Source organism: Pholcus phalangioides, unplaced genomic scaffold (assembly GCF_987345545.1).
Source record: "Pholcus phalangioides strain wild (caught in Gottingen) unplaced genomic scaffold, Ppha-v1.0 ptg000018l_1, whole genome shotgun sequence".
Classification (NCBI taxonomy): domain Eukaryota; kingdom Metazoa; phylum Arthropoda; class Arachnida; order Araneae; family Pholcidae; genus Pholcus; species Pholcus phalangioides.
The window spans coordinates 5,420,770-5,435,494 of record NW_028301611.1 but is presented as its reverse complement, the minus strand read 5'-3'; the positions used below and the strand labels follow the sequence as shown (position 1 = coordinate 5,435,494).

The 14,725-nt window shown below is 35.4% G+C and overlaps 1 protein-coding gene across 2 annotated transcripts in view; it reads left to right on the top strand.

The window, feature by feature from the left end:
- Window positions 1–14,725, top strand: part of LOC149071615 (uncharacterized) — a 188,178-nt gene that overhangs the window by 157,924 nt on the left and 15,529 nt on the right. For both annotated transcript variants that reach the window (XM_089247641.1, XM_089247642.1), the window contains exons 9-15: window positions 3,296–3,491; window positions 3,649–3,725; window positions 3,836–4,037; window positions 6,246–6,326; window positions 6,543–6,662; window positions 8,325–8,549; window positions 13,746–13,909. In XM_089247641.1, coding sequence (XP_089103767.1) covers window positions 3,296–3,491; window positions 3,649–3,725; window positions 3,836–4,037; window positions 6,246–6,326; window positions 6,543–6,662; window positions 8,325–8,549; window positions 13,746–13,909 — 1,065 coding nt within the window. The remainder of the gene's footprint in view (window positions 1–3,295; window positions 3,492–3,648; window positions 3,726–3,835; window positions 4,038–6,245; window positions 6,327–6,542; window positions 6,663–8,324; window positions 8,550–13,745; window positions 13,910–14,725) is intronic.

Below are 14,725 nucleotides of genomic sequence, written 5' to 3'. Positions count from 1 at the left end.
CAAGAAATACAACCACTACTGCTAACCGCACATTACAACTCTTAAATACTCTTCCGCTGAACTTCCAATGAATTGATGCATGTTGGAATGTTTGTATATAAATGATCTATGTCTAATGTGAAGTTTGTTTTCAGAGGAATGTTTTGTTATGTGTATTCAAAAGAAGTTCAGCCATCTGTCTGCTGAATTCGGAAGTAAACAGCTCAGAAGGTTCAAGAATTAGAACTGAACTACAAGATTTAGAACTAAAAGAATATAAATATAATTCCATAAAAACAATTTTTTTTTACAAAATCTGTATTACAAGTATAGAACTAATGCAGTTATTGCAGATCCATGAAATTTTTCTCCCGAAATATTGTTGGAGGGCATCTGTATTCCAAAATATGCTGTCTTCTCAGATATTCCAAACAAGTATAAGCAAAAAACATTCACACAAAAATGTTTATTACAGTCAAAGTCTGTTAAAGTGAGAGCGGAACAGATTTTTTGATAAATGTCATAATCAAGAGGAAAATTGACTTCTCATCACAAGCAAATTTCAATTTTTTGCTCTATCAGGTTAGAAATTGTAGAAAATGTCTGATTCATTTGCATTATAATTTTCTTTCAGATTGGTAGTGGTTCCCAAATGGGGATGCCTGGACCCTGAGGGATCCACAGCATTTTTACTGGGGTTCATAGCCTAATTTAAAAAAAATGTAGGTGCAAAAGCACATCTGCAACGTTCGTAGACTACAGCAGTATTGTTTATGATTTGACAAAAATTGTTCTTGTGGTGACAGCTCTCCATAGATAATTTGATCATTTTTGTTTGCGCCACTGTTATTTTCTGCACACAAGGGCTAATTAGACCGGGACCTACAATTTATTGCTGATTCCAAACGGCAGGCTTGTTTTTTATACTCATCAAGGGATTAGCACACCAACCCCTCGATGGGGGGACTCCCTGCGGTCATGTCGCTGTTTTTGTTGTACCCTTGTGTCAGGAAATTTTTCTGATCAGGACAAACCGGGTATCGAACTCGCGACACCTCTAAACATCCTTTGGTACTTTTGGCAAGCATCTTATCGACCTGGGCTACCACGCTTCCTCTCGATTCAGGGATCAACCATTGTTTTAGTTTTATTGCAGTCCAGTAGATTGCATTGCTTTCCTTCTTTCAGACCTCTCTGTGTCCATTTTTTGTAAGAATTACCTTAGAGTAATATTTAAGAGATGCATGTGCAATAATAAGTGTGTGTGTCATCCTTAGCTCAATTCTTGAAGAGAGAAGTAAGAAAAACTGGCATTTTTAAGAATTTTTTGTTTGGTATTATAGCAAACATAATCTAATTTTCACCCCACTGTAATCCAAATCAGGGCCATCTTAAGAGCATCATGGGCCCCAAGGCCAAGTGGTTTTTCCCTACCTGGTAAATTCTAGAAAATTTCAACCAGATCTTCAGGTGCCCGGGTAGGCCCATGCGTTAAGGCGGCACTGATCCAAATATGTTTTCTGTGTCTTTAACCAGGCCCCATCATCTAGAGGAATGGGGGGGAGGGGGGTTAGGGGGTACTTACTTAGGATAATGCTCTCCCTCCCCCCGCCAGCTTTGAAAAATACACCAGAAATGGTGTAATATACAAATACAGGGTGCGTACGGGTCAGGGAAAACCTGGAAAAGTCAGGGAAATCAGGGAAAATGGCCCATTTTTGCTTTAAACCCTGGAAATTTCAAACAACGACCTGGAAAATCGTCATGATTGTCGTCTGATCGGGAAAAAAGATTGATCAAAAATAATAATGAGGAAAAAAAAATCCGTCGGGATGAAAAAGGGAATTCCGATAACATCGTAAATATTGATAATCCGTAAAATATTGCAATGTATCGCAAAAAACGTTAGATACTGCCAAGGAGGAACGAGAATTTCGTAAGTCCGCTTGGAAAAGCGTATTGCTACGACTTTATCGTAACTTTTTCTAGCGCTTCCCCAGAAACATCATAACTACGCATCGTAGAAAGCCATAGGTACAAAGCGCAGTTGCGATAATTTCGTAAGTTGACTTCAGTTAGGAACGACAGATGACGCACGGGTATGTTTTGATTTTCCACGTGGTTATTTTTATTTGAAAACAATACGTTGTAAGAAAACTTGTCTGAGCGGATCGTCAGTAGGCTGATTGGATCGAAGCAGTCAAAAATGACCCGTATAAAGCATGGTGGCAGCTTTGCGGTAAAACTCGCAACATGGGCAGATAAGTTATCCAGAACTATGCCAAGCACGTCAAATCAGAGTTCAGTGAACAACCCCGATTGCGTAGCTTCTCGGTTCTAGCGCTTACGCGAGCGCAAGCCAACTGTAAAGAATTTTGTTGCAGTGAAACCAGCTACATCTTTGACTAATTATGTCACAAAGGAAACAACTGTAAAGGCTTAAATCTTGTGGGCACTGAAATTGCCGAAAAGGGAAATCTTTCATTCCTTAATTGTGTTCCATTTCTCTTCTCCATCAGGTGTATTTGAAAAGCATGAATGTGTGTAAAAAAATCTACGATTATGATGTTATTATGAACATTACGTTTTTGACAATAGCTTTCAAATCACTCACAAAGTGTGATGGGATATATTACAGTGCATCGGTGATGCCATTTTATTCAGCCCCCAAAACCCAGTTTTTGAAGTATTTAATGAATACAGGGTGTCCCATGAATGGAGATACGAACTTTAAGGGGAGGCAGAGAATATCATAAAGATTGAGAATTGCATACTAATATCTACCGGAAATATCATTGTATGTCGCTAGCCTGCGCAATTCATGACAGCGCTGGAAGGGAAATAAGTGGTTTCTTTTTTCCCCTGCCAGCTCCCTGTTTGTTTTATTGCAGCATGCTCCTCTCATGGCGACTACTGCTAGAATGAGAAAAAGTAATATTTCCACTCTAGCGCTGTCATGAATTGAACAGCGCCGCCTAGCTAGGCACAGTGATGTTTGCAGTCATGGGTTCCTATGCAATTTTCAATCCATTTGATGTTCTGTACCTTCCCTTAAAGTTTGTATCTTTATTTACAGGACACTCTGTATACGTAGCATTTTCTTGGTACATCACTTTTAATGCTTGAATAATGTTTTTAAGTTTTTTCTTTGATAACTTCTTAATTAACTAATTATTTGATGTAATTATACACATTCTACTTGATGATAAACAAATGTAATTCATAATGATTTAGGAATGCATAGTTGTTATGTATGTATGTATGCCTAGATTCAATATTCGTTTAACTTATTAAATTACTTTTCTCTTGCATTCAGACCGCCGCCAAATTACAGGGTAGATGCAGACAAAGGTTTCAACTTCAGTAATGCTGACGACGCTTTTGTATGTCAAAAGAAAAACCATTTTCAGGTCACTGTACATATTCAGCCAATTGGAGAGCCCAGGTATGTCAAAGTCCCTGAAGGAATAAAGAAGATTGATCATTTCTTGCTGCAATTTAATGGTGTCAAAGTGAGTATCGGCCACTTATTCATGACAGTGATTTGGGATGATTGATTCTCTTGCATTCACTGTTTTTGCTTCATTAGTCTTGTTCAATCTTTTATGGACTTGACAAAACTGTATGATTTCATAAGCTTCATGAACATTTTTTCCCCCCTCTTTTCAGGTTGAGTCACTCAGTCAGACCATAAAAGTCGAACAATCTCAGTCTGATAGAAGTAAAAAACCATTCCACCCTGTTATGTAAGTCATACCAAATTGTTCATTTTTTTGGAAAAAAAAATGAGGAAACCTTGTTTTCATCTGCAAGACACAGAATCGTAATATAATCATTGAAATTGTTCTTCCGTCAGATTGGATCTTAATCCTGAACAAGTGACTAAGACCACAGTTGGACGTCTCCACTTCAGTGAAACGACATCTAATAACATGAGGAAGAAAGGGAAACCCAACCCAGACCAGAGGTATTTTTATCTAGTGGTCAGTCTGTGTGCTATCTCTGGCGATCAAAGTCATATAGTGATTTCACATGCTTCTGAGAGAATAATCGTCAGGGTATGTGTTCCATAATATTTTGCAATTACATTTCATCTTAATATTTTAAGCTGCTTGATGTTTAGATATATACAATTTGTTTTAAATGTAATTTGTAATTTGTTTTGATTAATATTTCAATGAGAGTTTTATTGTCTTCATCTTTCCTTCCCTTATCGCTGAATTGCCTTGCAGATACGCCTCTTGCGTACCTCCTACAATTCATCATTAATTTAATACTTTTGCATTTCCTTTGTCTCTTATTGTTTCTTTTTGCCTGTCATCTTTGACATCTCTTCTGTGAAAGGTCTTGTGCGATAACAGCACCTTCTGAAAAAATGTATTATCCCCATATGCAAATTTTGCTACATTAAAAATGGTAAATTGTTCTATAATCTGCAGCTGTGCATAAATCGCACATGTAAATTGTAAATATTTCCTGCAGCTATTTCTACCACCACAAATTGAGGTTGTTATTCACATTTTTTAGAAAAATTGTCTATCTTTTTGCATCTGAATGAATAAATGAGTTCCAGAACTCAGCTGCCAGATTGTGGAAATCTCTTCCAGCCCAGCTTCGTGTCAGAGTCCTATCTGCATCTATACTCCTGTTATCTTCAAGAAATATTTTATGGACTATTTTAAAAGATATTTATATCCCAACTGCTCCTCCCCTACTAGATAATATAAAGAAATCCAGAGTTTTTAGTAAGAAATCAAACGGTTGTTTTTTTAACATACAATGTGGGTGAGAGGTCTTTTACATGTTTTAAAATTTGATTTAAAAAAACCAATTGACATAAAAAGGTGTGGTTTACATTAAAATGCTTATGAAATACAGTTTTTTTTTGTTGATAAATTTTAAAAAATAATAGTTCAAAATTTCACTTCCTGATGGCATTGGTCCACTAGGCTGGCATCTTTGGTGGGTCCCTTTTATAATGAATTTATAGCATAAAAAAACAAAAAATTATGGTAATTGTCTCAGGCCATTGGGCTGCAGCCCTGTCAGTCCCACCCTTGTAGTCGGGCCATGCTGATGACACTATATCACAAAAAACTCGACACAACTCACAAATTAAGTTCAAATAAGGTTTATTCCAATTATAGTCAAATGAAACTAGTTACTGTAACAAAGAGGTTCATTTGTGTGAACATGATTCAAGTTTCTACCACTCCTCAAATTTCCCACTTGCAGCGTCAAGGACAGCATCTCCCCTTTCCCCCCCTCCCCCCACACACACACACGCACACACACACACTGGGGGAAAACTGATGAGATTACTCTTCCAAAATTCTGATGGATTGGGTGAAATAGACCCTCTTATTGCCATTGCGGTCTTCAGATTTAACCCTCTCTCCCTGGTTTTTCTTCTACTGATACATCAAACAAATACAGTTTACCTCACACGTGCAACCACCATTAGGGAACTGAAGACAAGAATCAGGGAAATGATCGAGATGCTTCTGCAATCTGCGTTAGCAGATACGTGTGTTGAAATCTAGTATAGTTTCGATGGAGCCCGAGTCACAAAGGGTGCTCATATTGAAATGTGGTAGTTTTATTGATGCAAACAGTAATAAATAATAATTATGCAGTGTTTGTGCCGCATTTTATGTTATGTCATGTTTTTTATTATTATAATCTTACTATTTATCATTATTATTATTTTTTTTTTTATATACAGCCCCATACAAGAGTGAAATTTTGAACTTTTTCTTTAAATTTAACAAAAAAGAAAAATCTACACCATGATAAATATTTCAGTGCAGTCTTTTTTATGTCAATTGGTTGGTTTTATTAATTTTTGAAATGTGTCAAAGACTTTTCTCCCACCCTGTACAATAGACTAGATTTAAATTTCTTTTGCAAATAATAATGTCTGAACATTCCTAAGCTGCTTCTCATTAGCATCATGATTGAAAATTTTCAAACAATCATATTCTGAAATACCAAATATAAAGGTATCTTTCTACGATAAAAAAGGAAGAAATAATTCAAATTTGGCAAGAATTGGTGTCATGCAAAACTGAAATTATCTTCACTTAACACAAGTTGGCTTTTTAATGTTAATTAATATTTTGGCTTCATATTTCTGTTACATTCAATAAAAACCTTGAGTTATTTTCACAAATAGTACACACAGTATGTCAGATAGAATAATTAGTTTAATTTGAAATGCATTTGTAAACTGGGATTACATAATAATCTCATACATATACCTATAGGCATCAAACCCTGGTCAGTTTGAAAATGACATGGAATTATCGTGGCAAAGAGGACATACTCCAGATTCTATATATCACGCTGTAAGTAGTCGTTTTTTACAAAATAAAAAATTGCTTATAATAAATACATTTGCATGTGATAAGTCTTTTTAAATTATTGGTTGAATAGGTTGCTTTCTAACTGGCATCAAATATTTAATTTTTTTTTTTAATACAATGTTCAAGCCATTTTCATCTGTTTTTGACGTGATATAACTTTGCAAAACAAGGTAGAACTCATCCTTTTTGTATTTATAGGGACGTGTTGGCATAAACACAGATAGGCCGGATGAGTCTTTAGTTATCCATGGCAACCTCAAAATTACTGGGCATATAATACAGCCATCAGATGTACGGGCAAAGACCAACATTGAAGAAGTGAGTTTTTTTCTCTTTTCCACGTTCTCATTTATTCAATTATGTCACTTCATCATTGTATTTTAATGCATATTCATTGTATGTGATTTATATTTTGATTTATATCATATTTATATTTTGCTGTTTTGAGAGGCATTTTTTTTAGTGGAATAAGAATCACATGTACAGGAAAGAACATTGTTATTTCGCTTAACATATCAGTCAATCAAATAGTTTTGGGATACCATTAACATGAACTTCTTTTGTGTATGTGCTGTGTTTTGTGTATTATGTCAGGATGTCACATATACAGTAAAACCTCGATAAGTCGTCACCTCATGTTATCGAAAAATTATGATGGCTTAAGCGGAGTGACGACTTAACCGAAGTGCCATGAGTTTCAATGTGCAGTACTGTGAAAATCATATAAATTTAATGTAATATAACATTTATTGAAATATGAATTAAAATTACAATGTTAATAAAATTGCAAAAGAAAGAAATAGAAATTTGTACCTTTTTTGAGCTCTTTTTACTTGATTTATTGTGGTAAAATATACTGGTACACGTTGATTTATACTAGTAATTTTTAATTTATACTAATTAGAGCAACTGTAAGAATAGTTAGCTTTTCTTTTCAAGAAAACTATTGCTCAATAATTTTGCATGTACATGAAATTTAAGAGAGAGTTAAGAGTTTTAATTCTTCATCAGTAGTTCATGATACAGCTACAAGGTAATCCTAGTAAAATTTATCAAGGTAATCTTTCACATACTAACTACAAGGTAATCTTGAACACAGGGTCCACTTTTGACATGAGGAGGCCCTGGGTAGGGAAAAGCATGCATTAGAAGACCAACTTTTTAAAAAATATCTGGTTTTTCAACGAAAATATTTTGTTTAAATTTTTGAAGCCCTAAATTAGTGGAGCCCGTGCAGAAATCAGTTGTAGCTCGAACAGTCCCCCTAATGTTTCAAAAACTTTAGTCGGCAAATGGGCTCTCCTTTCGTTACTTGAATTGTTCCGTTTTGGTACATAAGGCTTTCATGGTGACTTTTAAGCATATAGCAATACCATTAACAAGCTCTTTTTTTAATGGGAGCCATAAAAATAGTCTGTTCCTCTCTCTCAAACTTTTCATGGTGACGAGTTAACCAAAATTATCGACGAGTAAACGAGGGTTTAATAACATTGTTGTCTATGAAAGCTAGACGGGCCTAAAGAAAAATTACGACTTAACAAGGTTTTACTGTGTCTGTAAATATATAAAATTGATTTTTCTGTCCGTGTGTATGTCCTGTATAGAAATCTACAATTTTAGACCTATTATCACCAAATTTTTCACATGTACCTAACAAGACCAGACTTGAGCGATAGGCTATTTTAAAAGTTCCTCAGCCATGTAGGCAAATGCCTGAAATATGCAAAAAGAAACATTCAGTCAACAACTTGTTAAGCCCTGCCATTAAGTTGTATTAAGCAGGATCTACTTTTTTTTATATTAAATGTTTTAATTTTTGATAGCTAACTTTCCCAATTCTTTTATTTGTGAGCCAGGTGAAACCTGTGTCATAGTGTGTAAAATTTCTTCCAGAAGTTTATTTACTAAACCAAAAAATTTCGGTTTTTTTTTTCTATTACCAAGTTATATTTGACTCTATTTCTTTTCCCTTGTGCTTAGGTTGATACTAGGGAGCAATTGAAGAATGTTGCGAATATGAGGATTGTTAGGTATCAGTATTTGCCAGAGTTTGCTCAACATGTTGGACTAGATTTGCAGGCTTCAAGTGACACAGGCATAATTGCTCAAGATGTTCAAAAAATAATACCAGAAGCTGTAAAAAGAGCTGGAGACATTCTGCTGCCGAACGGACATCATATTGAAAACTTCCTTGTTGTGAATAAGGTATAATAACATTTTGTAAAAAAAAATTGGACAAAGTTTCTCTGCGTCTGAAACTAAAATAGTGATTCCTCATGCAATATGGTGTACTGAATGCAAGTTTGTTTGCAATGGTGTATATATTGTTTATAATTTGTGTTAATTGCATTTTTAATTGGGTTGCTGTTTTTTTTTTTTTTAAGTATATGACATCCATATTTTTGTGGGCATCTTTTTGTCAGCCGCCTCGTTGGGCATTTTGCCTGTTGTGGCGTTGTATTTGACTATTAAAAACCTGAATTGTTCAGTTTTCTCTGAACTTGCACATTTAATAACATTTATGATAGTACAATACAGTGCATTGAAATACAACATAAGTACATATATAGAAAACAAAATAAATATGCAGAAAGAACAACACAAATGTACAGAAACTTCACCAATATATAGAAACAAAGATTATATATAATTTCAGTATAAATTACATAAACAGCAGTACTCGATATAACGATAAATTGCTCTTAACAATATTTTTTTCTTAGTTCACAGAGTATAACTATATCAAGTTTTCACTGTATACATAATAACACAATGTAAATCCATACAAAAGCAAATTTATTATAACACAATAATTCATTTATAGGCATCTGATATAATAATTCATTTTGCATTGCACTTGTACTGAAGGTGAGGAGCATCTCTGATTTATTATCCAATAGTAGTCAACCAGCATTGAGGGTGACCGTTTTTCCTTGTAACATTGTGCTACAGTCCTTGGTATTACCCCCCCCCCCTCCCCCGTATAATAAGCCTTGTAAAGTATTTTTCAACTGCTAAAGTGGTAATATAACGAAAGATGTCACTCTCCCTTGTTAATACGATAGATACAGGAAACTGGCTAAGTGAGGAGATATCGATATCTCCTCACTTATTCTGTATCTGTCGTAACATGGTAATATCTAAAAAAACAAGGGTGAATAAAGTTTTTTCTCAGAGGTATTTGTATTCAGTAGGTCAAAATCATTCATAATTGTATATTTTCATGTCAAACACAATTTCATTGTTGTCCAATGGTATCGCTCATAAAGCACTTTTTTTTACTGTTCTCATGACATCCCCAAAACTAACGGTCAATAAAAGTTTTTCATGGAGATATTCTTGTTGAGCTGGTCAAATTTTTTCGGAATTGCATATTTTCCTTTTCATGTGGGGGGGGGGGGGTAATTTAATTGTTATCCAGTGTAATCAGTCATGCACACACCCATCTATATATATATATATATATGGTGAAAACCTGCCAATCACATTAAAATAAGTTTTAAGTCTGTAAGGCAAAGCGCAAATTGAGACACGAGACAACACTACACAAATTTCATCTATGGGTGCACTCGTTGGCGCTGCTGTTGAGCTGCAGATTTTCGTGTCTCGCGCGCACAATTCATCGTATTCTGTGGGGGTTTTTTAAAAATTAAACTGTCATTTTGATAGAGTTCACATTCTCTTATGAAAAATGTTGTTCAATATCAACGTTATTTACATAATTTAAGAAATAGTTGATAATACCGTAGTTAATTCCTAAATTATTTTATTTCTTTTTCAATTTTTATTATAAATATTGTTCTTTCCAAGGTTGAATTTTCATATATATAGCTCTAAATTTTCATTCATTATGGAGTTATTTTTAATTTCGGAATTCATTATAGGATTCATTAATTTCGAAATTTTCATTGATACACCAAATTTTCACTAAGTTTGTGATTGCTTCCAAATTTTAAATTGTGATCAATCCTTTCATTTGTTTTAACTTTTCACAAGTTCCAAATTTTCATTCATTATGGGATTAATATCGGAAATTAATTTTGGAAAAATTCCATTAATTAAATTTCATTAATTTTATACAAATACAACGCCACAACAGGCAAATTGCCCAACGAGGTGGCTGACTTAAGAACATCATGGATCCCCAAGCCATTTTTTGGAGGCCCTACCTACTACTGCTACACCACACATGCACCCCGCCCACACCCCCGAGCCATTTTTTGGAGGCTTGGAGGCCCTACCTACTACTATTACACCACACATGCACCCCGCCGACACCCCCCCCCCCCCGCGGAATCCCCCAACGAATCGGTACATGCGGGAATGTGTGTGTACGTGTAGTGAAAACTGACGTGAAGTTTTGTTGTTTCGCTGTAATGCTTGTTATGTGTAGTGCTGCCATCTGCCACTAGTTTTTCTAACTATGAGTGAAGTGTTATGATTGAATGATTTATCGTTGTAGGACTGTTGCTCTCTGTGGCGAGACTTTTTAACGGGGAGATCGGCTCGCATTTGTGCCTTGAAGTTGGGAACCACAGAAAACCAACTTCAGCCGACCACCACTGTGGGGTTCGAACCCGGATCCTTGCATCGCGAGTCCATCACTATAACCATGCCTCCCAAATACCAAGGTTCCGGGTCCCTGAAATCGTTTCCTTCAGAAAACATTCGTGCACGGGAAACGTGTTCCAATATGCGCATCCCCTCGCTACGCCTGAAGTGTGTGAACATCATCGCGCTCAGGTCCCGCCCACTCGCGAACGCTGCACACGACTTAATTTGCGCTTAGTCTAAATGCTAATGTCAGGTTTATGCAGGGGTGACTTAAGTGAGGGTGCAATGGGTGTGCGATGCACCCAGACCGCAGATTGGAAGGGTCCGCAGCTTTAACTTTAGTCTGACACCATTAATTTTTGAAAAATTTTCCACTTGTAAAAATTCACATGACATTACACTTTTGAGCTTGGAACAGTAATACCAGAAACAATGTACTCTATCACAAGGAGCAAGTGTACATTTTGGTGCCCTCAAATATTAATTTTTCTGAACCAGTCAAATGAGGGCAAAAGGTGGATTCTGGAGCACCAGGAATGCCTTTAAAATGAATTTATTAATAAAAAATATTGCCTTGTCTATATATAATCTTTACTGGATAAGTGCAAGCAATGATGGCACACCAATCAGGGCTGTTTTGTGTATTGAGTTTTCTGGCAAAACGTAAAAATGGTGAAATAGTTCTAGATCAAAGAAGCAGTGCAACCTCTTTAAAAACAGGGAACTTTCTTCAAAAGTGGGATGTATGGTCACTCATATTTTTCTTGGTAAACAATGGTGTGTGGCTTTACCATAAAAAAATTATGTCAATTCTAGTGTCTCCTAAGCTAAAGCTTCGTTATCCTCCCTCCAGGCTCGTTTGTAGGGGTGGCATGTGATCCTTTGCACCCAGGCGGTGTGTGTATACATATATACAGGGTGATTATAAAAAAACTATCCAGACATATGGACCCCTAACTATCATACCATTCACAGAAACTGAATGAAATTTTGGCATAAGGTATTTTGATGTATGCGCTCAAGAATGATATGGAAAACAACAGTGTCACTCTAACAGTTACGGTTACAGTGAGAAAATTTCGAAAATATCAAATGGCAACACCAAGTTTTTTGCATTGGAATGTGATCTCCATTGTGAAAAACCCTAAATAGCATTCGAACGGCAACTGTAGCATGAAAATCACCGGCGGTAGATAGGCTAAAAGTGAGGACAACCAATAAGGACAGAGAAGCAGCATAAAATAAAGCATTTTATTGTGTTTCACAAATTTTTCACATGACCTTGTTGAGGACTAATCAGGCTGGGATCTCAGCCGAAGAAACGGTGTGACGAATGAAACGAACATTAATGCTCTGGTGCACGACAAAGTCCTTTTTACTTTTTCCTTGCCTAGCTCCAGGGACTTTCGTGCTACAGGTGCCATTCCAACGCTATTTAGTGTTTTTCAGTATGGAGATCGCATTCCAATACAAAAAACTTGGTGTTGCCATTTGATATTTTCAAAATTTTCTCACTGTAACCGTAACTGTTAGGGTGACACTGTTGTTTTCCACATCATTCTTGAGCGCATACCTCAAAATACCTTATGCCAAAATTTCATTCAGTTTCTGTGAATGGTATGATAGTTAGGGGCCCATATGTCGGGATAGTTTTTTTATAATCACCCCGTATATATATATATATATATATATATATAGAAAAATGTAAATTATGTTGCAAAATTAACAATTTTTCTCAAAACTCACCAATGCCATAGGCAGCTGAAATATGCAGTGTAGAGTATAAACATTGTAAAATGTTCATTGTTTATACATGAAAAATTGAAAAAACGAATCGATCATGAGTAGAAATGGAATTTGAAATCATTATATGAAAATTGAAAGCAGTATATGAAAAATGAAATTAATTGGAGCCAATGTCTAGAGCTCTCATCAAGAGGGGAACACCCTGACATTGGCTTAAAACAGTATTTCTGAGAGCATTTGAACCAAAAGGCTAAATACATTTTTCAATTTTTCATATATAATGCTTTCAAATTCTATTTCTTCTCATCATCAATTTATTTTAAATTTTCCATATGTAAACAATAGATATTTTACAATATGTGTATACATAACTGTTATTCATCATGTCTATGAGAAAATCAATTAGTGATGTCATCACTACTTCAATAAAAAAACAACACACAATAAAACATCATAATAAACACACATCGTCTACCAATGTCATGTGAAATTTTATTGCAACATGCTGTAGGACCCTCCTAATTGTATACTGATTAAATCAAGGACTTCTGCACTATGTTGCCATCCAACTTGCTTTATTACAAAATATAGTAGCCCATTGTGAATAAAAGCATTCCTCACTGTAAGAAAACTGAATTTAACTCCAAAAATATTTGAACGACATCCATTGACATTTTGTTACAGAGTTTCAAATCAAGCTGAGGGACCCCTGTGTGATTGCACAATTTTCTTTAAAGCCGATCAGTGTAACAATGTATTAATAAATACTAACAAAAGGAAGCTTTTTAAAAAAAAATTGCTGGTTTTCTTTACCACATTAAATTTCACAAATATAAGTTACTCGTATTAACTTCTTATTCGACCACTCAAGGAAAAAAACCATGAAAATTTTAATGCAGTCAAGTAGTAAACCAAACAGTTTTATCTGTGAAATCTGTGATTTCATATTAACTGTATAATATTCTGTGTATATAATATAATACTGTGTAAATATCCACTGTAATTTCATCTTACCATGTTGAAATTGAGGGATTTTAAAATTAAATATGTTGCATGTTTGTGTATTCATTGCCAAGTAATGTAACAAATTTCATGTCACAGGAAAGAATCTTCATGGAGAACGTAGGAGCAGTGAAAGAGCTGTGCAAGGTTACTGATAACCTAGAGACCAGAATAGATGAACTGGAAAAAGTTAATAAGAAGTTGAACAAAATAAAAAGGATCGGCAGTGTCAACTCTGTTTCTAGTGCAAGTACAATAACTAGGTATGCAAAATGCTGTTATTCTCTAGATATCAAAGTAAAAACAATTTATCAAGTACTCATCTCATTTACAAATTGACTCTTAAGGACTGAACCCCCGAGGTTAAAAAAATACCTGCAGCAAAAAAAAGTGCATCCCCCCACATTTACTCATAAAAGCCCTGTTTACATGGGAAACGAAAAAAGTTGATTCAAAACCTGCTTCAAGAATTTTCAACAATTCCTCCTGTCTATTTCTTTCCTTACGAGGGGGAAAAAGTAGTCAAGCGGCTGCTAGAACTCCCAATGCTATATCAATATTGCACATGTAAACAGTGCTAAAGGGTATAAAAGGGTTATATACACCCCTACCCCCAAAATTTTTCAGTGCCCGTCTTATCATAAGTCAACACATATGATTGTGTATTATAGCTATGCTTCTACCCTGCACTGTCTTAACTCATGGGCTTACCCGAGCATGGGCCCCCCCCCCGGGGCCCTCACAAAAATGAAATCCAGTCAAATTTTTTTAGAATTTACAAGGTAGGGCCTCAGAAAAACCACTTGGCCCAGGGGCCCATGATGCTCTTAAGATGACCCTGCTTCTACCTATACCACAAATCATTTCACTGCCCCTTGCATGAGTGTAAAGTTATTGAATATATTAAAATGTATCCCTTAGCTCATTTTTGGAAGTATTATGGAAATGGTTGAAAACTTTCAACCCAAATATTTGGGTTGAAAGTGTTTGAAATCAAGCTTAATGTAAATATATGCCTATTTGCAGCATGACAGAAATGAACAAGGCATCACTTTACACACAAACACAACATTTAATAA